The following is a 23,603-nucleotide window of genomic DNA, read 5'->3' on the forward strand; positions in this document are numbered from 1 at the left end:
CCAGTAAGGACTCATTTTCACAACTCTTAGCCAGGCTTCAAGGACAAAAGCTCCACCATCAACTCTCCACAGTAGTAAAAAAAAAATCTCTCCCCTTTGGTGTACTTTTCAATTATTCCAATGTATACCCCCTGACCACCATTCTCCCAGACTGTCAAACCTTTCCTGTTTGGATCCACTCCCTCTCTAAAATTTCCTAAACCCCATGGCAATAAGAACTCTTTCAATTCGCTTACTTTGTAATTTTGATCCATAATTTCTACCAAAGAATCTGGTGACTAGCATTTAAAATCTACTTTTCCCTCCATTATACATCTACCAACAAATATGTATTTAAGGGCATGCTATTTGCCTGACATACCATTTCAAAAGCAAAAAGGGAAAATCCTTAAGCAATTCCTCAGACAAGCCTTCAAAAGACTATGCGAAGCCACTGCCAAAAGGAACCTTTTGGCATAAATCAGTGTATGGTCACATGTGATGTGTGATTTTATAAAGTACCTGAAAACAGAAAAGGATCAGAAGATGATAATACCAGTGGAATTATGGAGGGTGAGAAAAATAAATCATGGAAGATTGTTATCTTAAAAAGCTATATTACTTTTTGTATTGTGTTATTTGGTTTTGTATTGTGTATTAATTTTGTTTGATTGCAAGCAACGGAAACCAAACCCAGTTAACTGAAACAATGAAGAAATGCTGAAGACCAGAGTCAGCTTTAAGGTGTCTAGCTAGGAGGGACTGATAGATGATCTCTTCAGGATGCCATAATTCCACTGATTTTTCAGTTTTCTATCTCTGTTCAAGGTTTAAATTCCAGTGAGAGAGCACTGAGTTCTGTTTGGGCACAATGCCCACCCCTTTGCTGGGGAAAATGACAGAATATGTAAAATGTGAAATGCACTTCCTTTATTTTCCCAGAGAGAAATGCAAACTGTTTCAGATGCTATTGTTGATTTGCAAGAACCCTTTAACTACTTTGGATATGAATCCTTTGTCCAGTTCTGGCTGAGGCACTGGGGATCTATTTGCCACAGCATACCTTAGTTGTAATTTTCGTATTAACTGAACATTAGACAGGTCCAGTTCTGACATGGTGATGCAGAAGGCTGTCTTCTAAGCCAAAGCTACCTGGCTTCCCTGACAGGATTCCACAAGGTTGCATCTACAGCCCAGAGCCTTGTCTCCACTGCTTCATGATCAATACCTGATTTTGTCTGTATGCTGAGAGCAGATGCCTCTGTCAAAGGAAGACCCCCATTCATAGAGACATATATAAATCTTGATCTGAATTCCCAAACCCATGGATCTCTGCATTCTCTCTCTGTAAGTAGGCCACACGGGTAGCTAAGTCTCACAAGGGAGTGACAACTGAATCTGAAAAGTATACCCTGAGAAATACAACTGTACTAGAGGTTTCTGTCAGTTTTACCAGCCCATTCGCTCCTTGTAGGCAAGCTACTACTTGGGAAGCCACAATCTTCAGAAGGTTGCTTGCTGAGCCTGCAACCAGAGCAAGGGCACTGGTGCACTTTAAGAAGTGGCTTTCAGCTAAGAAACTTAAAGTACACAGCATGGGGATTGCTCTGCCAAAGAAAGTTAATTTTTCCATTCATCTTAGCCAAGCCTCCTTCTCCTCCAGACAGTGCTTGGGTGGGAACTACCAGCACTTCCCTCTGACTCTCCTTTTCATATATTCCTATGCTTGAATAAGCCCCTTTGCTGCACATGATCTTTCTCTGAAAACAGAATCATATAGTTGATTTGGTTTCTGTTTACTAAATTTCAGTTGTACCCTGTACACCTTAAACTTACACAGTCCTGTATATCAATTATATCTCAATAAAATTGGAAGAAAAAAAATTTCAGTCATATTGCAGTACTGTCCTTCAGTAGTTACATCGGTATGAGTTTCCCTGGAGTTTTGCCTGTTCCCAAGCTTCCCAGTCTCTTGATTCACTTCCATATGGTTTGTGGATTGTAAAATTTATATTCAGATAATGGCCTCATATCCAAACAAGGAATATCCCACTGTAAACCCCATATTCTGACATTATTTTATTATTTTCCCACTCTAAAAAAGTTCGATGATTGCTGACAGGTGAATCTTTGAGTTCATCAAACCAGTCAGTGAAGAGGTTTCACACTAGTTGCTAGATGCCGAGTTTAGCCAATTTTGTCTTGGTCTCAGTGTTCCTCCTCTATTTCATTTAAGGAGGATATTCTCTATCTGTCCATAAGTATATTTTGTAATGTTCTTTCTATGACACTCACTTCATCAGTGTCTGACAGATATCCACTATGTACTTGTGATTTCTGTTCAACCTTTTCTGTGTCATTGGCTTCTGAGGGCTCTGTGCCTCTTCCTTGCTGTCGGATGCAAGTGAAAGTCTATAGCTCTCCAGTTCAGAAGACTGGCCTAGTCAGAAGATCTATGTATTCTCAGACACACTGATTAGCTCATCCAGGACTGTGTTTTGTGCTAGGCCCCAGAAGACACTAAGATTGTTTTGCGTGAAATGTGTAACACTCCCTACAAGTGAGAAAGTGTGGGGCTTTTGGAGGCCATCACCCAACGCTTTCCAACTCCCACTCTATTTTTTGCTCAAATGAAAATAGCTTTACAGCAATTTTTTTTCCTCAAAAAAGAATGCAGGCTGGGGGTGGGAGAGGGCAGAACAGAAAGAATTCTTTCTGCATTAAGAAAGAAAAAAACACTCTCTCACTCCTTTTCTGATGACTTTTTCATTTTAGATCTGGGATTAGATTTCAGAGGAAATGGTAGACATTAATAGCTGGGAGGCCAGGAGGTGGAAGGAGAGTTGCTGTCCCAGGAGCCTAGGGAAGGAAGAAGCAATTTTTCAAAAAGTACAAGTGGCCACTAACCCCAAGGGAAGATGCTGTCCCTTTCCGGTAATCGGAGGAAGGCAAACACAACTACAGGGAGATGGGATTAGCAAAGAAGAAAGAGTAAGAAGGCCTGGTATGGGGGAGGGAATGGAGGGGGGCGGGCCCTCCTCTGCCGCACTGCTGGTGGGAGGGGAAATTGGGGACCCGAGTTGGTGGATGACGTAGCTCTCACGTGACAAAGAGCTGACGTGTGCAGAAGTCCTTCTTGCTCTGGTCGTTGTTCCCGTCTGAGTACCAGCTCCCCATTGCCCTGAGGGCGAGCGGGCCTGCGGCAGAGGGAAGGAGGAGGAGAAGAAAACTGTCCGGGATTCCTGCAGGTCAGTGCCTGGGAGATTCCAGAAGGTGGGGGTTGGCCGAGGGCGCAGGGCGGAGACCGTCGCAGGTCCTGGGGCGCCTCCGTCGTTTCTCCAACTCGCCGCTGGCTTTCCAAGACATCTGTCCCGCCCGCAGCCCATTTCGATGCTGCGAAATGGTGAGCAGAGGGAGTGTTTGGAAAGGAGCCCAGAGATCGGGAGGTGGGAATCTGGTGGGAACCGAGGCCATAATCTTGATAGGGAGCTGTGGCCTGGGTATTGTCCCCTAGTCCTCCAGGACAGTGCCAGCGGGGCAGGGCTGGACATGGGGAGGGGGAGTGCAACGTGATGTGTCAGTAGAACCCCGAGAGGGGTAACAGGGGTGGGAAACCTTTGACAACCAGGCCTCCGAATTAGGAAAGAGTTTTCTGCTCTGGGGACTGGTCCGTCCACTAAGCACTCGGTAGCGGCTGTTTCCCGTCTTTCTGACTGGGACTGTGTCTTCCTGACCATGGCTCTGTGTCTTGTGGGTCCGAGCCTCTCCCGGGTTGCCAGTCTTTCCGTAGGTTGCGGCACTACGCCAGGCTAGAGAAGAGGAAGGAAATTAACCCTGATCCGCGAAGGTCGATTTAAGGGTAAGACCATCTGGGGACCCTAAGCGGGGCGGTGGTGGGGGTGGGGAGAAACCAGAGATGGCAAAAATCTAGGTTATGTCTGAGTCTGAGTGTGTTTCTTGCACTCTCAGGACTGTGGCGAAATGGCGTGCGGGGTGTGTGTGTGTGTGTGTGTGTGTGTGTGTGTGTGTATGTATGTATGTGTGTGCGTGCGTGCGCGCGCGCGTGTCGCGGGGGGTGGGGTGGGGGAGAGTGACAGAAGGGAAACCTATCAGAGAGTTTGTTCATAATCCTCTTCTCTCAACAGCACTTAGTCCCCCTGTTTTCGATCTGTCATCCTGCAGGTCGGCTGTAGCAGGTGGCACCACTTGAAGCAAGGGAGGAAGTTTCCTCGGATCAGCAGAGGTCGGTGTGGGCGTGGGGGCTGCTTGGAATGGGGGAGGGGCTTGGAAATCGCCCGCAGTTGGACAGCCTCACCTAATCCTACCTTATTTCCCTAGTATCCCTTCCATTTCAGGCTAGGGAAGGGGCAGGCATGTGCATGTTTTGGATGTTATAGAGAGGTTAAAAAAATCTGACAACCTGATGGTGAATCAGGAAAGCAACGAATGAACAGTCAATCCATCAAGCCTTCAGTTCTCCCTGGCTCTGGTCTCTCTGCAGATTGCAAGGTTTGTTGGGCGTGGCACATCTCCAGGGGAGGGAAGAAGGGGCAAGCTGCCTGTCTGGAGGAGGTTAGTGCAAGGGTGCCACTCCCTGGGAACACCAAGGTTGGAGTGCTGAGGCCCCAGCAGAGACTATTGGCTCCATTGCCTTTATCTAGACTTGGCGAGGTGGTGGGCTGGGGAGGGCAGGGGGAGGTGAAATAAGGGGAATAGAGTTTGTTAACAATCTACATTTCCCACCAAGTACTCATTTACTTGTCCCTGTGCAACTCCCTGCATGGACAACACAAAGAGAAGAGAAACTCAAACCTCGTTTCCTTCCTCCACCCTAGGTCCACCTCCAGTATCAGCTATTGTGGCCTTGAAGTGGCTGAAGACAATCACCCTTCACCGGCCTGCACCCAGACCGGGCCCATAGCCCTCCTCCCCCAGCCTGAGTGACCACTCTGTTCCTTGGTCCCTGATACTGTCAGGGACGATTGCATGGGCTACGCCAGGAAAGTAGGCTGGGTGACTGCGGGACTGGTGATTGGGGCTGGAGCCTGCTATTGCATTTATAAACTGACCAGGGGAAGAAAACAGAACAAGGAGAAAATGGCTGAGGGAGGGTCTGGGGACGTGGATGATGTTCGGGACTGTCCTGGGGCCAGGTACAATGACTGGTCTGACGATGATGATGATAACAGTGAGAACAAAGGTATAGTATGGTACCCACCTTGGGCCCGGATTGGGACTGAGGCTGGGACCAGAGCTAGGGCCAGGGCAAGGGCCAGAGCTACCCGGGCTCGTCGAGCTGTTCAGAAACGGGCTTCCCCCAATTCAGATGATACTATTTTGTCCCCTCAAGAGCTGCAAAAAGTTCTTTGCTTGGTTGAGATGTCTGAAAAGCCTTATATTCTTGAAGCAGCTTTAATCGCTCTGGGTAACAATGCTGCCTATGCATTTAACAGAGATATTATTCGTGATCTGGGTGGTCTCCCAATTGTTGCAAAGATTCTCAATACTCGGGATCCCATAGTCAAGGAAAAGGCTTTAATTGTCCTAAATAACTTGAGTGTGAATGCTGAAAACCAGCGCAGGCTTAAGATATACATGAATCAAGTGTGTGATGACACAATCACTTCTCGCTTGAATTCATCTGTGCAGCTGGCGGGACTAAGATTGCTTACGAACATGACTGTTACTAATGAGTATCAGCACATGCTTGCTAATTCCATTTCAGACTTTTTTCGTTTATTTTCAGCAGGAAATGAAGAAACCAAATTTCAGGTTTTGAAACTCCTTTTGAATTTGGCTGAAAATCCAGCCATGGCTAGAGAACTGCTCAGGGCCCAAGTACCATCTTCACTGGGTTCCCTCTTTAATAAGAAGGAGAACAAAGAGGTGATTCTTAAACTTCTGGTCATATTTGAGAACATAAATGACAATTTTAAATGGGAAGAAAATGAATCTATTCAGAATCAATTCGGTGAAGGTTCACTTTTTTTCTTTTTAAAAGAATTTCAAGTGTGTGCTGATAAGATTCTGGGGATAGAAAGTCATCATGATTTTCTGGTGAAAGTAAAAATTGGAAAATTCGTAGCCAAACTGGCTGAGCGTATGTTCCCGAAGAGCCAGGAATAACCTCTTGATTTTGTAGCTTAGAAGCAACACACATTGTAAACTATTCCTTTTCTCCACCTTGTTTTTATGGTAAAGGAATCCTTTCAGCTGCCAGTTTTGAGTAATGAATATCATATTGTATCATCAACGCTGATATTTATCTGAGTTGGTCTTCAGGTATAAGCTGGATGAATGAATATCACTATCTGTTTTGAAAATATGTTTGTTGCTTTTTATCTCGCTGCCTAGATTGAAATATTTTTACTATTTCTTCTGCGTAAGTGACAGTGAACCAATTCGTCATAAATAAGCTCCCTCCTGTCATTTGCATTGACTTCATTTGTGTATCATCAATAAAATTGTGTGTTAATGCTGGAAAAAAAAGAAAGAAGGAAGAAAGAAACTATCCTTGTCTTTTGGTTTATGATCTAGTTAGAGAGATAAGAAACATACGAACAAAAAGATAACAGAATATCTTGAGCATATACTTATTGTGAAATATGTGCACTCAGTGCAGAAGAAGCAAAGACTTTTGTGGGATACAGTAGTCAGCTACAGATTTATGGAGGAAGTGGCCATTTAAAATGAGTCCTGAATGGGGCAGGTAGTTAGGGCATTCCATGTGATGGGAGTGAGGGTGGACCAGTGTGAGAAAGGCATGGAGGTAGGAACTGTCTTCCTATGACAGTGAGGAGACTAGTCTGCTTAGAGGGGAGAGTGTGAGGAGTGAAAGTAAATAAATTTGGAAAGCTGACTGAAGCTAGTTTGTGGAGAGCTGTTTGAATATTATCCCACTGAACACTGAGAGCCACTAAATAATTTTGACAAGAAAGAATAATTAGAATTTGTATAAAACTCCCTCTCTAACTTACTGTGCATTGTCCGCGAGGGTGTGGCAAAATGGACCCATTCAAACCCTGGTGGTAGGAATAAGCTTATGCTGGCACAAGGTTTGTGGACAACCATTTGGTAATATACATCACAAGCCTTAAAATATATAAACCTTTTGTCCTAAGGAAATAATTGAATCATTAGTTAAAGATTGTATATATAAGACTGTTCATCCCAGCACTGTCTAATATAGGAAAAATGGAAACAATTTAAATGTCTTGCACACTGGATTGGTTGAATAAATTAAGGAATGTTCACATGGTATAAGATAAATATGTTGATTGGAATCCATATTGCCAGGAAAAGATATTCATCATGCATTGTTAGGTGAGAAAGGTAGGTTAGATAGCAGTAGTGATAGTGTGATTCCACTTTCTTTGAGAATATAAAATATGTTTAGTAGACATTAAAAACTCTAGAATTACAGACACCCAAATAGTAACAGTGGTTATATTTGGGTGGAAGGATAGAGTGATCTTTACTTTTTCACTTTTTATTCATCTCTGTGTACTTATTTATCTAAAACAAATATTGATCTTTCAAAACTTTTTGAAAAAGTGTTGGGAATGAAGCAAGTGATTGGAGCATGTATTGGGTGCAAAAATATTTAGATTAAAAATGAGATGGGTTGAAGCTTTCTCTCTGAAATAATAGATGAGTGGTGACAGTGGGGCTTGTGAGGATTAAATGAAGTAACACATGCAAAATATTTAGAATGTTCTGGCATATAGCAGTTAATTAAGAAAACTGAGCACGTTTAATTACTTAGAATTCAGGGTTGATAGTTTCTTTGGTTGATCTTTGTTTTACTGGGGGCATTCTGCCATGTGTTAGTGTCTTTTAATAAATAATAACAACAATAAAGGTTAGCATTTATTAAGTGACTACTGTGTAGAATTCTGTCATTCTTGCAAGGCAACTGTTAACAATAATTTCTCAAAGAAATAGGGTCTTCTTATTCCTAAGAAGTCAAAGTGTTTCATCAGACATGATCTCACCAGCCCTCACAGCTCCTAATCAGTTTGTGGATGTTATCCTGCTTTATATATGAGGCCAGGAAAAGGTAAAATCTCTGTTCAGTTATGATCTATTTTCAGCCCCAGGCTTCCATTTACTTACTCTAATGTTACCTATAGTAGACAAAAGGACCAAGGATTGGTTGGCTTAAAGTTGTTGGGTATGGTGACCCTATTGAATCATGCATATGTGGGGACTTAGTTGACATTAGTTTTAAGGGTGGGATAAGGGTAAAGAGAACTAACATTTTTCTTACTCTATTATTAGATAGGAGAAAATGATTTCAGAGGGGACCGCTAATCCGTTTAAAATAAATTGAGTTTGAGGTGTCTGCGTGACATCCAGAGGGAGATGTCACGTATTATTATCTGAATGTGTTGATCTTGTGCTCAGAGGAGAAGGCTAGGCTGTAGATATAGATTTGGGGGCCACCAGAAGATGAATGCTAATTGAGGACATGGGAGTAGATGTAAACTCGAGAGAGAATGTGCAGAGTGTGAGTGGAGGGCTGCAGAAAGAACTGGCTAAGGGATTGTGGCAGCTCGAGAGAGAAGCATAGAATTGAAACTGTATACCCTTCCAGACACTTTTACTATCCCTACATCTATATATTCTATACATCAATTGGATTATACTGTAGATAAATTTTCGGAGCCTGATTTCAATTTTTTTCAATTTTTCTCCTAAAAATTATTCATTGGAGATACTTGAGAAAGTAGACAATGAGAACAAATTCGTCCCCTAACCCAGGTCTGTAGCTTGAATATCTAAAACTGTATTTGTATCAAGCCATGTTGAACTTAAGTTGCTGAGTGACTTTTCTACATGGGATGAAAATGAGGTTAACTTGGGTAATACAAAGCCACCGTGTGGCAGGGGCACAGACCTGACCAGTGTCCATCTACTCCTGCAGGTCTCTTCTCATCCCCTCCTTCCTTCCCATCCTTCTTCCCTTTCCCTCCCTTGCACTTCTCCCCTTATTTCCTCCTTCTGGGAGACCATTGGCAGTATTCTCTTTGTGCCTCTGTGTCTTTTGGGGGTGACCATTTAATTCCCATGACACTGGGTCATGCACCCATGGGCACTGAATACAGAATAATAATTGTCATGGTGGTAATACGGTGACCCTAGGTGTGGTTGGATGCCAAGACTTTTTGGACCTCTGTTGAACAGAGACTGAGTAGGCACTAGTCTTAGCGTGGCACAGCCTGATGTGCACTGCATGAAATTTTGATGTCTCACACCTGGCATTATTTGGAACAGAATCACCCGGACTTTGGGAAGTGCTGTGTGAGACAATGTGTGACTGCCTGGTCCGGGGAGGCCACTGGACTGGCCCAGCCACATGCGGATGTCCAGATGTTTTCACATCAGAGGTTGCCACTCTCAGTCATTTTGGGAAGGGCACAGTTCTGTGATTGTGGCAGCTCATGGGGGCAGGAAGGAGGCAATGTCCTCTCTTTAGAGAGGATGGCAGCATCTGGGAAGCCAAGGAAATTAGAAACTCAGAAGATATCCTGCTAATTTGGGTTTGCTGTCATCTAACGGTTTTAGGAATTTGAGTAGGTCTATCCAAGTCAAATGTGTTCAAAGGTGATTTTACAAAGATGGAATATAGTTCTCTTATAAGTTGTCACCCAAAGCATAATATTCCAAGGCTCAAAAAACTGGTTTTCTATTTTTAAATTCATATTTTACTTGCCTTGTTTCAAAAGAGCTTCTAAGTGTAGGTTTAGCAAATTGATGTGGTTGAGGCAAATTTTGTGTTTATGCCTCTGTTTGGTTAATTTCTCTGGTAAATTCCCTTGAGAATGGCTTTTCTAAGAATGATTGTGACTGTTTTCAATGCTATCTTTTTACATTTGTTGTACATCACATCCCAAGCTGAAGTTTTTTTTTTTTTTCCTGGTTTCTCTGTTTAAACTGTGGCTTTTCCTTGCTTTTACACCAGAGCTATGGTGCTGCCATCCTGGGGTGCAGAAGACTAGGATAATGGCTCCTGGTCAGCCCTGCCCTGAGGTGTAGTATCGAGCAGGGTAACACCTATTTCCTTTCCGGGATGTATACCTCTATGCTTGACCCTCTCCACTGGGTCCCTCTCAGGCCTTGTGTTAAGGGCTTGGGCAATGTTGGTTTGGGGACAGGCCTGAGGGGACAGAAAGCGGAGGGAATGGGAAAGAAGTGTTATTGGAGGGGAAACTTTATCCTGCCAGGTTCATGCAAATGTAATTCAATCCACCAGACAGTGGTCTAAGTGTAACTTTCTGGCCCTTGTTGACCATTTACATTTTAAGAAGTGAAGGAAGTATATAATACAAGCATCTTTGTTTGGGCACAGAGCCTTCTGTTTATTGAGCATTTCTAAGTTTGCACATGGACATAACATGTTATAAAATGGGGTAGAATTTCTTTCTGAAAACAAAAAACAGAATGAAAATCTATGTTACTATAAGAAATATAATTACCCAGTAGACCAGATTCGTAGTGTTGGCTGCTCAGAACATTCTGTCCCTAAAAGCAGTGTACATCAGAAACCAAATTATCATCAGAAGGTTGTTTATTTAGTGGGCAGGCAATCAGGGTAAGCTGACTTAGCTAGATGTCAGTGCTGTCAGAGTAGGAGAAACTGGTGCATCCATGTCTGGTATGGGGATTGATCTGTGGCTGAAATCAAATACTTGTATTCAAAAGCTAGAGCATACTTCTCCTTGGACACAGTTATAAATTTTGCCTAGATGCCCCTTTGCCAGAGGTGGATCATCAGTTGATGGTAGTTTTATGACTGTTAAGATCTATTATCAGTTGGCTTTCATAGAGTTTGAGATATGTATAGTTTTACAGCAGGAACAAACTGTACTATTCTCAATGCATTCTTTCCTACATGTTGATTACTATATCTCTTTTCTTGATTTTTTGATAAGTAATAATAACTTGTTATTAATTTTTTGTGACCCAAGTGAAACAATTTATCACCTCTTTTTTTTTTCCATTTCCATTTCAGTCTTCTGTTCACTAAAATGTGATTTAACTACAATTTTGCCAATTTGTGTGGCTTTCTTTTAATAAGCTGTAATGAAAACCCTGACATAATTAAATGGATAAATAAAAGAAAACTTCTAATTTTTACCTTCTTATATCATTTAAAATGAATTAAGTGGATTCCCTTTTTGATATCAGAAAAGATATTAGTAATACCCTGGAATTGCTTTTTGGCTGTTTTTAAACTAGCAATAGAAGTCCTAGATATTTTTGTTTTAACTTAGAAAGGGGACAAATTAGTATCTGGGGAAGAAGGCCATATTACAGCCTCTGCAATATTGGACTGGATTATGCATCCAGCTGGGTATTTGACTACCACTCTGAGACAGATTTTGGAGTTAACAGCACTCTGAGAGGTTATTTTTCATAATGACTCTATTTTAATCTCCTTTATTGTGTTTTCTTAAACCTTGGAAGTTCTTCATGCCTATTAAAAACCGAAACAGAAGTAACATAAATTAAAATATAAAATTTCCGTCTTCTCATCTATGTTTACAGTTACCTACTATTAATGTGTTCTATGCATATATAAACATAAATGAAATATACCTTCATGTTTTTATCAGAAAATGAGCTCACAGTCCACACATTGTTCTGTTCTGCAACTTGTATTTCACTGAAAATACATCACATGCATATTTCCATGCATATCTTATCTCATTTAGCTTTGTTCATGATGTTGTTTTCTGTGGATGATGTACATATTTAAGTAGTCATATCGTTCAGCCTTTCCCTTTAAGGCTTCTAGGTTTGAGATCATGCTGAGGCAAGCTCTTCCTTCCCCTGCAAGGTTTTAAAAATTTTAAAATATTTCTTCAAGCTTTTAAAAGTAGCTATTCTAGTGTGTGTGTGTGTGTGTGTGTGCGCGCGCGCTTGCGCTTAATCCTTCTGGTATACAATGTTTTGTGTGGTGTGAAGTAGAGATGTAATTTTACTTCTTTTTCCCAGCCCCAGACTTTGGATATACCATCCTTTTCTCCACTTTTTGGCAGAACTTTTTATACATTATTATTCATAGGTTATTTAAAAAATGTTATTCTTCTGTATAAAATGGAAACAGTATTGCTCTTTTTGCTATCTCTGAGGTATGTTGGTAAGGTATCTTTGAGGACTGTTGGTGAAGTCCTATATCACAGAACTTTTTTATTAAAGATGGGACGAATAGCATTGGGTTGTGATACTAGTACCTCATTGTTTATGGATCTATTATGAAGAAATTTAAAACATCAAAAGGATAAATAAAGTGCACTTTGGGCTATGAAAATGCCACAATTTATAAAAGGTAGTTTAGCAGGTGACTTACATGAGTGTGACAACACTTCACTCAAAGCAATCTTAATGTTGTTCTGGAACACATGACAATGATCTAGCTAATCAGTGTACTTGAGAGTTTGAAAATCTGCCAGCTAACCTAGTCTTCCAAGCAGAGTTATTATACATTGTCACATGTGCCTTGGAACCAAAGATAAGAAACTGATCTTTTTGAAACATGGAATGAACTGTCAGATCTAGAGGAATTGAGCACTATGAGTTAAGACATTTTGGTGGACAATTACAAGATAAAGTAATATTCTTATCAAAAAACTGGAAAATATACAGATTTAAATTTATAAAAGACACTTGGATACAAAAAGAGAAAATAATATAATTTAAAAAAAACCTGAAACAAACATCAGTGATACATTGACACTGAGGCAGTTGATTGAAGTAGCAATTGATGAAAACATTCTATGGATGAGTTTGATAGAGGATACTCCTTTCACTAGTAATACATATCCTTTTAAGCAAAATAAATAAGATAATGTTAGCACATGGTCTCTACAGTGCACTACTTTCTAAAAATGTCCTAGAATAGAGGAATGCTATTGATTTTTTTTGTGTTTATCTTATGCCTCACCACCTCTTCTATTTTGCCTATTGACTTTGTGACTTTTAAATAGTCCTTTGTGTTTTAGACAAATACAGTCATATTGATTGTAAATAGAAATTAGTTTTAACTTTCCCCAATTTTACACTTTCTTATTGCAATAACTTTAATCACCAAAAATATTATTGAATAAAAATGGAGATTATGAATGATCCGGTTTTAGTGGAAATGACTTTGACATTTCATGGTTATAATGAAGATTGCTGTTGAGTACTGGTAAAAAGCATTTTCAGTATTTAAGTTATTCTCTTCTATTCTTGTTGGTATCCATTAGGAGTAGCTGCTGATGTTTTTCTAATGGCTTTTCAATATCTATTGACAGAAACTTAATTTTCCTCCTTTAATATTTCCCCTTTAGTTTAAATGAATTATATTGATAGAATTCCTGATTTTGACCATTTTTGCCTTTGTAGATTAATCCCTACATAGTATAACTTTTTCTTGCCAAAATTCTGGGTTATATTTAAGTTTTGTAGTTTGCTAATATTTCATTTTGATTTTTATATTTATTATTAATATCTGTTTATAGTTATCTCTGATGTACTGTCTTTAACAGGTTTTGGTCTTAGGTTTGCTAGCTTTATAAAATTCATTAGTTAATTTTCAGTTTTTTTCCTCTTTTCTAGTAGAGTTTAAATAATATCGGTATTATCTCTTTTTTGAAGGTTAGATAGATCAATTTACTTTTTTCTTAAACATATATACCTTTAAGAATGGGGCTCAGTAATATTGAAATAATGTCATTTAAAAAAATGGTTAGATAGAACTGAATTGCAGAGCCATTTTGTTCTGGTTTCTTTTTTAGTGGTAGATCTACAATCACATTTCCAATCTTATCTCTAGAATTTGTGTACTTGAATTTTCTCTTTCTTCGGTTAATGCTGATAACTTCTGTTCTACAGGGAAATCATCCATTACCTTTAGATTTTTAAATTTGATGTCATAGATTCATATGTAAAATTATAACTCTTTTAATCACAGCTTTTTATGTAGTTAAACCCTTTATTATTTATAATTTATATACTTTTGCTTTTCTTCTGTTATTACTTAGTTGTACTCATGGAGGGTATGTTTAATTTATTGGTCGTTTCAAAGAACCAGCCTTTTATTTATCATTTCTGCAATTTTTTTTCTGGTTATTATTTTTAACTTTACTAATTTCTTCTATCTTTGGATTTGTTCTGTTGTAATTTTCTAATTCTTCAAGAAGAGTGCTTATTTTTTTATTTATGGTATTCTTGAATAATAAAGGTAATTGAGACTGTTTTTCTGTGAGTACAGCTTTAGCCATGCCCCATAAGCTTTGATATGATGCATTCTCCTTTTCTTTCCTTACCTTATAGCTTGCAGTTTTATTTTTAATCTCCTCTTTGACCCAGGGGTTATTCTGGAGAGCAGTGCTATATTATCAGGCAGTTACATTTAATAATGTTCTTTTATTATTGATTTCTTATTTTATTTTATTAAGATAAGAGGATGTGCCTATAAATTCTCTCCTTTTTGGAATGTATTTCCTCTTTCATTTAATCTGAGTTTTAATGTTTGAAAATCATGTTTTTCAATCCCCAAAAGTATTTTTCTGCTTTAATTGTTTGCCTTTCAGTGCTATTATTACTCATTTTGCTAAAGATTATATATGACTCCTTAAGTAGTTCTGTTTCAGTGGAAGATAATATGTTTTGAAGTGCACAGACAATGAATATGAATAGTCATCTGTGGAAGTAATAAGAGGGACTGGAGAAATTTGGAGACTAGAAAACTCCAAGGAAGGTCTTCTGGGAGATGTACCTTGGAGGCAGGAGTGGGATTTGATTGAAATAAATTGTATGATTCTGCATTTATTCTTCACTATATGTGCATTTTCTTCAAACATTGTTTCTTAGACATACCTAGTAATGCCTACCTAAGTGGTAAAGTTTTAAAGAAAGTATCTTTAGACTCTTACCCATAATTCATTTGTTTTCTCACTCTGTTTCCCCCACCTCTTCCAGATTTGTAATGTATCTTGTTAACACAGTAGTCTAGCTACCGTTATTATATCATATTGTATCGTATGTTAATTACCTTAGTTGTAGCTTAAAAGAGTGGTTCCCAGAATTTAGTGTCAAAGAGAAAACAGGGTGCAAGCAAATAAACAGTGTAGAGACTATGCTTGACCAACAGCTGATACCATTTCCCAGTGGGGTCATCCTGCTTATGTCTCCGAAGGAAACTTCTGAACAGTCAGAAAGAAAAAAAATACAGTGATTTACTAAGGGATAGGTGACAGTCACCAAAAACTATTTAACATTTCCATGTACCCTTTCATTGGAATCCTGGAAAGAGTGCCATTTTTACCTTTCCTTGAAGATTGTTTATTTATTCTTAAAATAGAGATTTAATATTGTACTGAAGATGATAAATAGATACATATTTACATGTATGCATATATGATAGAATACTATGTTTTAGATATAAACTTGTATTACTGTTTTTCTTTCCTGGAATATTTCTTACTTTTTTATTTTCCCCATTCCTTTCTTCAGGAATTTGCAATTTCCCAAAGCCCAAATACATGAAAGTATCATGCTAAGCATAGTTGATGCTCTACACTAAGGTGTGTCTAGTTATGGTTTTATTTGTATTCAACCTGCTCAAGAGTCAGTGTGTTCAATATGAGGATTCATGTCTTGCTTCAGTTGTTAAAAATTCTATGCCACACTGTTTTCAAATATTGTCTTTTGCCTATTCTCTCTAGTCTTTCTTTATGGAATTTCTTCCAATCATATTTTGATACTTTTCATCCTTTCTGCCATGTCTCCTAACTTCTCATTCATATTTTGCACCACCTTGTCTTTTTGTGCTGCATTCTGGGTGATTTTTTTGAGATCTACATTTGAATGTCCGAATTATTTCCTTGCTTTTGAGTGTACCTCTGCTAGGGCCATACAAGTTTAACTAGTTCCAAATTAATTTTTCTGTTAGTTTATGTCCTTTGGGTTCTCTAACATGTAGGAACTGTGAATTCAATCCCACACCTATGGGTGGAGCTGGCCTCGGTTCTGATTGCTCCCAGGGGTCTCTTTGTCCACCCATAACCTCACACAAAAGACAAGCTTTCTTGTTGTATGTCTTTGCTGTGAGAAAAAATTTTCTAGTCATCATTTCATGCACTGATTGTACTTCTGTGGGATCTGGATTTAGACTGGAGTTCAGTACCTGCTTCCCATCTTCCACTACCTAGAGGCATTGCCTCCTGTTGCCATGTGGGATTAAAACCCTGTTCTCCAGCCCTTAAAACCAGTATCCATCTATTTGTCTTTATCTCCTGCTAACTGTTGTTAATTCCTTCTTTGTTTCTTGGGGATTTCCATTTCATGATTATGAGCTTGACTGTATTACTTTTAGAGGGGGGCACATATTCTATCATTTCCGTGAGTTTTAAGTGGAAGAAGGGGTCAGTTGTGAATCAGTTCAGTCTGCTATTGACTGGAAGTTCCTCAGATAGTTTTGTTGGATTGGATTGTGTAGGTGACTTGTGTGATCCCTCTTAAGAGACATCTGGGGGGAAGGCTGTTTTATATTTTTTCCAGCCAGATAGTATAGGGTCTTACCAAGCTTTCTGTATCCCAGCATGGCAATGGCAGGGAAGCAACAGAGAAGGTCTTGATCATTCAAAAAAGACACAGAAGCAAATAGAGAGCCATCATGTTTGGAGAGGCCACAAGGAGGAAATAAAAGTGGTAAATTATGTAGGACAATATTATTCTCACATGAACTCCTTTCTTCCAACAACTCTAAGGCACTCTATAAGCATTCTTGAACTTAGACATGACCATGGAGAAAACAGTAGATCTTGAACTGATACTATTTCAGTCACCACCATGGAATGAGAAGACAAAATGGAAATTATGAGTATTGCTATGGAAAATAAAAGTTGGATGTCTTATACATTTGAGTTTGTGGACTGAGATTTATTCACATTACATGTAAGTGCATACATATATATACACATATACTTATTTGTATATGGATAGTAAACCAGCTGGAAGGATATACCACAGTGTATTAGCCATGGCATTCTGTAGCAGTAAGATTACAAGACACTTATATTATCTTCTTTGCCTAGTTAACTACATTTTTCTTTATTTTAGCTTAAATTTCACTTCCTTGGGAAAATTTTTTCCTGTCCCCTTTCTACTCCCTCAAAGTGTCTTGATCTTCTGCTATATATTCTTATATACATGTATCCCATTCTTTCTTTGTACTTATATGGAGTTGTAATTATACATACACTTGTGTGATTATTTGATTAATGTATATCCCCCATTAGTCTGTGAGCTTCATGAATGCAAAGACTTAGCCTGTTTTTCTCACCACTGTATGCTCAGTACCTTGCATAGGCTCTCAACAAAGACTTATTAAATGGATAAATGAATAATTTTTGCATTGGTTGAATATTTTTACAATGCTTGTATTAATTTCATTATTAAAAGAAAACAAAAATTATCCAATTAGAACAAACATAAACATAAATCTTCTGGGCCAGTGATTCTTTGAAGGTCACACTTCCTGTTAAGAATGTGTTGGTAATTATAGCCTCTCTTTCCTGAAGAATCCACATACACCCTCCCTTTACTCCTAACACATAATTTTACATATACTTTAGGTATTTATAGACTTGGCCAGAGAACATCTGGTTTAGGTTTATCAGTATGGTTAGTGGGTGAGCATTCCTTGGATACTGGCCTAAGCCTGGCTGAGGGGCCACCAGGGAGGAGGTGGACTGTCAGGCAGCAACCTTCCAGCAAGGCTAGGTTCCTCCCGGGTTCCCTGGAGTTTGGGGGTAAGAGGCTTGCCAGACTACACTTCTCAGGCTCGGTGGGAGGTAGTAGATATGGTCCAGGGAGGCTTCTACACAGGCAGAGAACAGGAGTATCTGGGGGGCTCTCCCCCCAGCAATAATTTCTCCAGGCTACATGGAAATGCTCAACTGCAGGGGTCTACGAGAGAGGGATCTCATTCTAGTTTCTATTGGTGGGAACAGTGCTCCTATCTATGCTGGGACTGAGATATCTCTGGGAATTTGAAAGAAGGATGGAAGGGTTCAAAGGCATTTACTTAGGTTACCACCTTGGTCACCTGTTCATGTATAACTCTGAAGTGAGCAACAGAGTCAGATGCAAATAAGGAGAGGTCATGGAATATGAGAAGGGGTTGGGAGATAGTGCCTTATACTCATCTTGACAGGACAGGGGGAATCAGACCATCTTTGTAACCCACGCACTCTCAGCTGCCTTGGCCTTGAAGCTCTTGCCTTTGCCCAGAGTTGAATGTCATTGTTTAGAAGGATTTAGTCTAAAAGCTTATCAAATACCTTAAGCATGCTTATAATATTTCTAATGTAGAAAAACAGTACAATTATAAAAATTCATTGGACTAAGGCACTTGCGTGAAATGAGGCCTCCCTCTTGAGTTGGAAATATTTTTCTTATGGTAGATTTTTTTCCTGAATTGATTCCTTGTTAACTTTTCAGTGAAAATAATTCCATTGCCTTTTTCTATTCTGATGGTAAAAATTATTGCATGTTGATGCTTATTTTTAAAGGCTGCAAAAGTACTGGAAAATATGAGGAAGTAAGTACAAATCTCATGTTTACTCTCTGCCTCTATTACTGACCTCCTGCTCACTCTCTAACCCCAATCTCCACCCTTGCATGCCCAGCATTTTGGTGGATGGATATGGTTGCAGGGGAAATGAAGACATTACTGCCTGGGGGATTGAAGCTGGAGGGAGGGGGCCTGAGGATCAGGCTAGTCCTGTGAAAGATATCAATGGGACTGAAAACATTTGAGAACTGTTACCCAGAGTCAGGAAAAGCAGCCACTGAGACCAGCATTCTGGATGATTAATGTCTTTTAATAACATTTTATAATTCCTTCCACAAAGCTCTTGCCTAATGTGGCAGAGGCTGTTAGTGCTCCCTAATATTCATGTTGTCTGCTTTCTCCTGGGTATCAAGCTAGATGACAGTGATAAGTGTCCTTTTTGACTGAGTGCAGCCATAAGACTGATTCTGGGCCAATGGATTGTGGTAAAAGTGATGTAAGTCACTTCTAGATTTTCCCTCATAAAACATCTCCATGCTTGATCTGGGCTCTCTCTTTTCCCATCTACCGGCTGAATGGATGTGCAACAGAACACCCATCCTGTGAGTGAGAATTGATTAATTAATTTTTGTTTTTAAAGTCATATTATTTTAAAGTCTTTTGCTACAACAATTTTAGCCTTTATGCTATTACAACATTGATGGACTTCTTTCCTTTCTTTTTTTGGACCTCAGATGATGAGGATTATACTATCCATACTCCTTCCTTCATATACTATCTGCATTGGTCTAATAAAAGCCTTTTCCTTTTTTTAAAAAAATTCATTCATTTACTACTTTGTTTCCTTCCATCTCTGTTCCTCCCTTCCATCTTCCTCCCAACAGGCAACTGTTCTAACATAGTTGATGTGTATATTCTTGTTTGAGTTCTCTTAGAACCTACATTATTTTGTATGCATGGATTTTTAATTTAGATAGTGGTGGTGCTGTGGTTCTCATTCTGTTTTTTCTCATGCAATAGTACTTTAAAAAAAGTTACATGTTACCTTGGTACATCTAGTCTGTAGTTTCTAACTGCTGCATGATGTACCAAAGTGTTCATCCACTCTAATTTACTTCATTTTCCTAAAAATAGAATCTAGACTGCTTCCAACTCCCTACTACCTCAAACACCATGATGAATATCCTTATATATGTCCCTTTACGGAACTATGTGAGAAGTGTTTTAGAACATATAAATGGAATTGTTGGGCCATAGGATGTATGTATAATTAATCTGATTAAATATTGTCAGATTGCTTTTTGGAATAGCACCTCCTATCTAAAATCTAATTAGCTGTTTGTATGTGTTAGAGTTCCTAGATCCCTGTATCCTCAATAACAATTGGCTTTCGAATTCCTGGCCAAATAGGTGTAAATGTACAGGTATCCCCTGCTTTTCAAAAGTTCACTTTATGCCACTTCACTTTTATGAAAGATTTATATTAGTACCTGTTTTTGCTAACAGAAAGAGATCTGAAGAGGACTTTTTTTCTTTTACAAAAAATGGAGAAAATGAAAATAGCAGTTCAGGATTTGTTTTGCAGCAAGCCATTATAGAGACACCTTGCACCCTGAGCAGCAAGAGTGGCACTGCCAAGCTCCTTTTCCCGGAACTATACTCAGCATCAAGTCACTGTAGATTTGAACTATGTCTGTGAGCATCTGTGCTTTATCTCAGTTTATTTTGTGCATCTGTTAGCAAGATGTGTCCTAAGGTAATTATTTCTTCACTTTAGGCCATTTCTGTTTATGAAAGTTTTTGTAGGAACACTCTACTTTTGGATAACGGGGGAAGCCTGTATTTATAATTATATTTTAATTAGCAATTATCTGATTAATAATGAGTTTTAACTTCTCTTCATGTATTTTTAAACATTTTGGTTTTCCTCCTCTCCAGGTATACTTTCCATATATTTTGCCAATTTAGCACGATGTGTTCCTGTCCTTTTCTTTTGGATTTGCAAGAGTACTTTGCATATGCTAGATATTAATCCTTTGTTAGTTTAACATATTGCAAATATCTTTTTTCTGTCATCTATTAACTTTGTTCATGATGTCCTTCATTGAACAGAAATTCTTATTTTATGTAATCAAATCTATTCATCTTTTTGCCTTATGATAACTACTTCTAGGTTTTGTTTAAGAAATTGTTATCCAATTCTACACCACGAAGATACTCTCCTATAATGTCTTCTATTAACTTCATAATTGTAACTTTCATATTTAGGTCTTTTATCCTCCGGAGTCCAGATTTATATGTGGTGTTAGGCAGGGTCCAGTTTTATTTTTTCTCCAAATGGTGAACCAGTCTTTCCAATACCAGAAACTGAACAGTCCATACTTTTTTCATTGATTTGTTATGCCAATTTTATAGTATGTTAAGTTTCTATATTTACTTAAGTCTGTCTCTGAGCTTTTACATTTATCTAATTATCTCTTACATTTTTTTAAACATATTTCTTATATTACCATAATATGGCAGGGATGGCTAGTACTCATCAAATGATCTTTGTCCTCCCCTACTTTTCTGCCACCTTGCATTTATATTGGGGCCATGTGACTTGATCTGGATGAGGTACTACAAGCAAAAGTAATGTGAATGACTTCTGGTCCAAAGTAGTTTAAAATCCTGTATGAAAGACCACGTTTGAGATGGAGGAGCCATAAGATCAAAGAGGCAACAGATGCAAGAGTAACTTCATGGAAGACTGAGAGCTGCCCAATCTGCATTAAATTATCTATAAACAAGAAATAAAGTTTTGTTTATTTCACTGAGATTTTGGAGCTCATCTGTTACTGCAGCATAGCCTATTGTTATCCTGACTAATATATATCATTTTGTAGCATGTCTTACTATCTGGTAGAATAGGTCTTCTCTCTTTATCCTTATTTTTCAAAATTGACATAGTTCTTTTTGAGTCTTAATGCTTCATATAAATGTTAGAATGTGTCAGTCACACTTTGAAAGATTTTTTTCATGTTAAACCAGTATTGCATTCCAACATTCATTATGAAAAATATTTTTATATGTTTCTGGATTCCACTTGATGGTATTTGTTTAAAATTTTCACATCTATGTTTGTAGGTGAGACATCTATAATTTTCCCTTTCCATACCGACTTTGGAATAAAGGTTAGTACTAGTCTCACAAAATGCATTGGATAGTATTACTTCTTTCTGTTCTCTGGGGTAGTCTGTATAAGATTGGAATGATCTATTCCATCTGGGCCTATTTTGGGTTACAGAGGGACTTTTAAACTACTGATTTAAATTCCTCAGTGGCTATACAAAAACCCCATAGGGTTTTTGAGTCAGTTTTGGTTAAGTTCTGTTTTTTCAAGATATTCATCCATTTGATCCACATTTTCAAATTCATTATCATAAAGTTAATTATAGTATTCTCTTATCTTTTAAAATCTTTGCTTACTCATTATTATGTCCTCTTGTTCATTGCTAATGTTGTTTATTTACACTTTTCTCCCCTTGATTAGTCTCACCAAAGGTTTGCTTTTTTATTTTGCTATTCACAGGACCAGCTTTTGGCTTCGTTAACACTGTCTAATGTATTTCTCTTCCTATTTCATCTGTTTCTGCTCTTTTTCATTCTTCTGCCTTTAGGTTTATTCTGTTATTCTTTTTCTAACTTCTTAATTTGGGTGCTTAGCTCATGAAATGTTTAGCTTTATTTTTCTAGTATAACATAAGATTAAAAAAATAACAACTTTATTGAGAGATAGTAAATTCACTTATTTAAAGTGTACAGTTCAATATTTTTTAGTATATTCACAGGGTTCTGCAACCATCACCACAATCGATTTTAAAGCATTTTTATCACACCTAAAAGAAACCCTGTTCCCTTTAGCTGTCACTCTATCTCTCCTCCACTGTCTCTCCAGCCCTCATCAACCATGATTCTACTTTTTGTCCTTATAGATTTATCTATTCTGGACATATTATATAACATAAAAATTTAAGGCCATAAATTTCCCTTGAAATATTGTTTTTACTGAATCCCACACATTCTGATCTTTGGCATTTTATTATTATTAACTTCTTAGTATTTAAAAAATTCCATTATGCTTCCTTTTTAACTCATTGATTATTTAGAAACATGTTTTAAAATTTCCAAACACATGGTTTTTTAAAATGTTATCTTGTTATTATTGATTTCTATTCTAATTGCATTTTGATCCGAGAAGGTGAACTTTATGATACAGATTCTTAGAAATTTGTTGAGACTTACTTTATGGCCAAGTACATGATCAATTATTTTAAATGTCCTATGTATGCTTGAGAAGAAACTGTATTCTCCTATTATTGGTTGCAGGATTCTGTATATTTTCATTATGTCAGCTTGTTGATTGCATTATTCACTATTCTATAACTTTACTATATTTTGTTCTCCGTGTCCTTTAAATACTTTAGAAAAATATGCTGGATTCTCCCATGTGATTGTTGATTTATTTCTATTTTTTCTTTATATATTTTGAGGTTAATTTATTAAAAGCCCATATATTTAGAATTGTCATTTATTTTGGTGAATTGAACATATCATTAAAATATTATTTTTGAAATAATTATAGATTTACAGGAAGTTATGAGGATAATACAGAGAATTCTTCTGTACCTGTCACACAGTTCCCCCCAATGGTTACATCTTACATATCAAAATTAGGAGATTGACATTGGTACAATGTGTTATATGCCATTTTACCTCACCATTGCAACCAAGATTCGGAACTATTCCATCGCTACAAAGACCTCCTTTGTGTTACCTCTTTCTAGTCACATACACTCTCCACCTCATCATCCTTAACTCCTGGCAGTCACTGATCTCTTCTCTGTCTCTGTTTTTTTTTTTTCATTTCAAAAATGTTATACACATTTAATCACAAGGTATGTATGATTTTTTTAAGACTGGCTTTTTTCCCCTCTTAGTACAATGCCCTTGAGCTCCATTCAAGTTGTATGTATCAATAGTTCATTTCTTTTGATAGCCAAGTAGTATTCCATGG

General features: G+C 38.1%; 1 protein-coding gene across 7 annotated transcripts; it reads left to right on the forward strand.

Moving 5' to 3' along the window:
* Positions 1-3,069: 3,069 nt before the first annotated feature.
* LOC102516337 (armadillo repeat containing X-linked 3) lies at positions 3,070-7,859 on the forward strand. 7 transcript variants are annotated; one of them, XM_032476063.1, is made up of 5 exons: positions 3,070-3,227; positions 3,759-3,838; positions 4,162-4,222; positions 4,318-4,488; positions 4,815-7,859. In XM_032476063.1, exon 5 carries the CDS (start codon positions 4,966-4,968, stop codon positions 6,103-6,105), a length of 1,140 nt encoding a protein of 379 aa, XP_032331954.1. In that variant the 5' UTR covers positions 3,070-3,227; positions 3,759-3,838; positions 4,162-4,222; positions 4,318-4,488; positions 4,815-4,965; the 3' UTR covers positions 6,106-7,859. The 7 variants fall into 7 exon arrangements, with proteins under 7 accessions (XP_032331954.1, XP_032331955.1, XP_032331953.1 ...); XM_032476064.1 differs by having other exon boundaries at positions 4,335-4,551; XM_032476062.1 differs by having other exon boundaries at positions 4,335-4,488.
* Positions 7,860-23,603: the final 15,744 nt, after the last annotated feature.

This window comes from Camelus ferus, chromosome X, assembly GCF_009834535.1.
Source record: "Camelus ferus isolate YT-003-E chromosome X, BCGSAC_Cfer_1.0, whole genome shotgun sequence".
In the NCBI taxonomy this organism is placed as follows: Eukaryota; Metazoa; Chordata; class Mammalia; order Artiodactyla; family Camelidae; genus Camelus; species Camelus ferus.

Bases quoted from the DNA above. Each gene is read 5' to 3' on its own strand.
- LOC102516337 (XM_032476063.1), top strand. From the start codon at position 4,966: ATGGGCTACGCCAGGAAAGTAGGCTGGGTGACTGCGGGACTGGTGATT.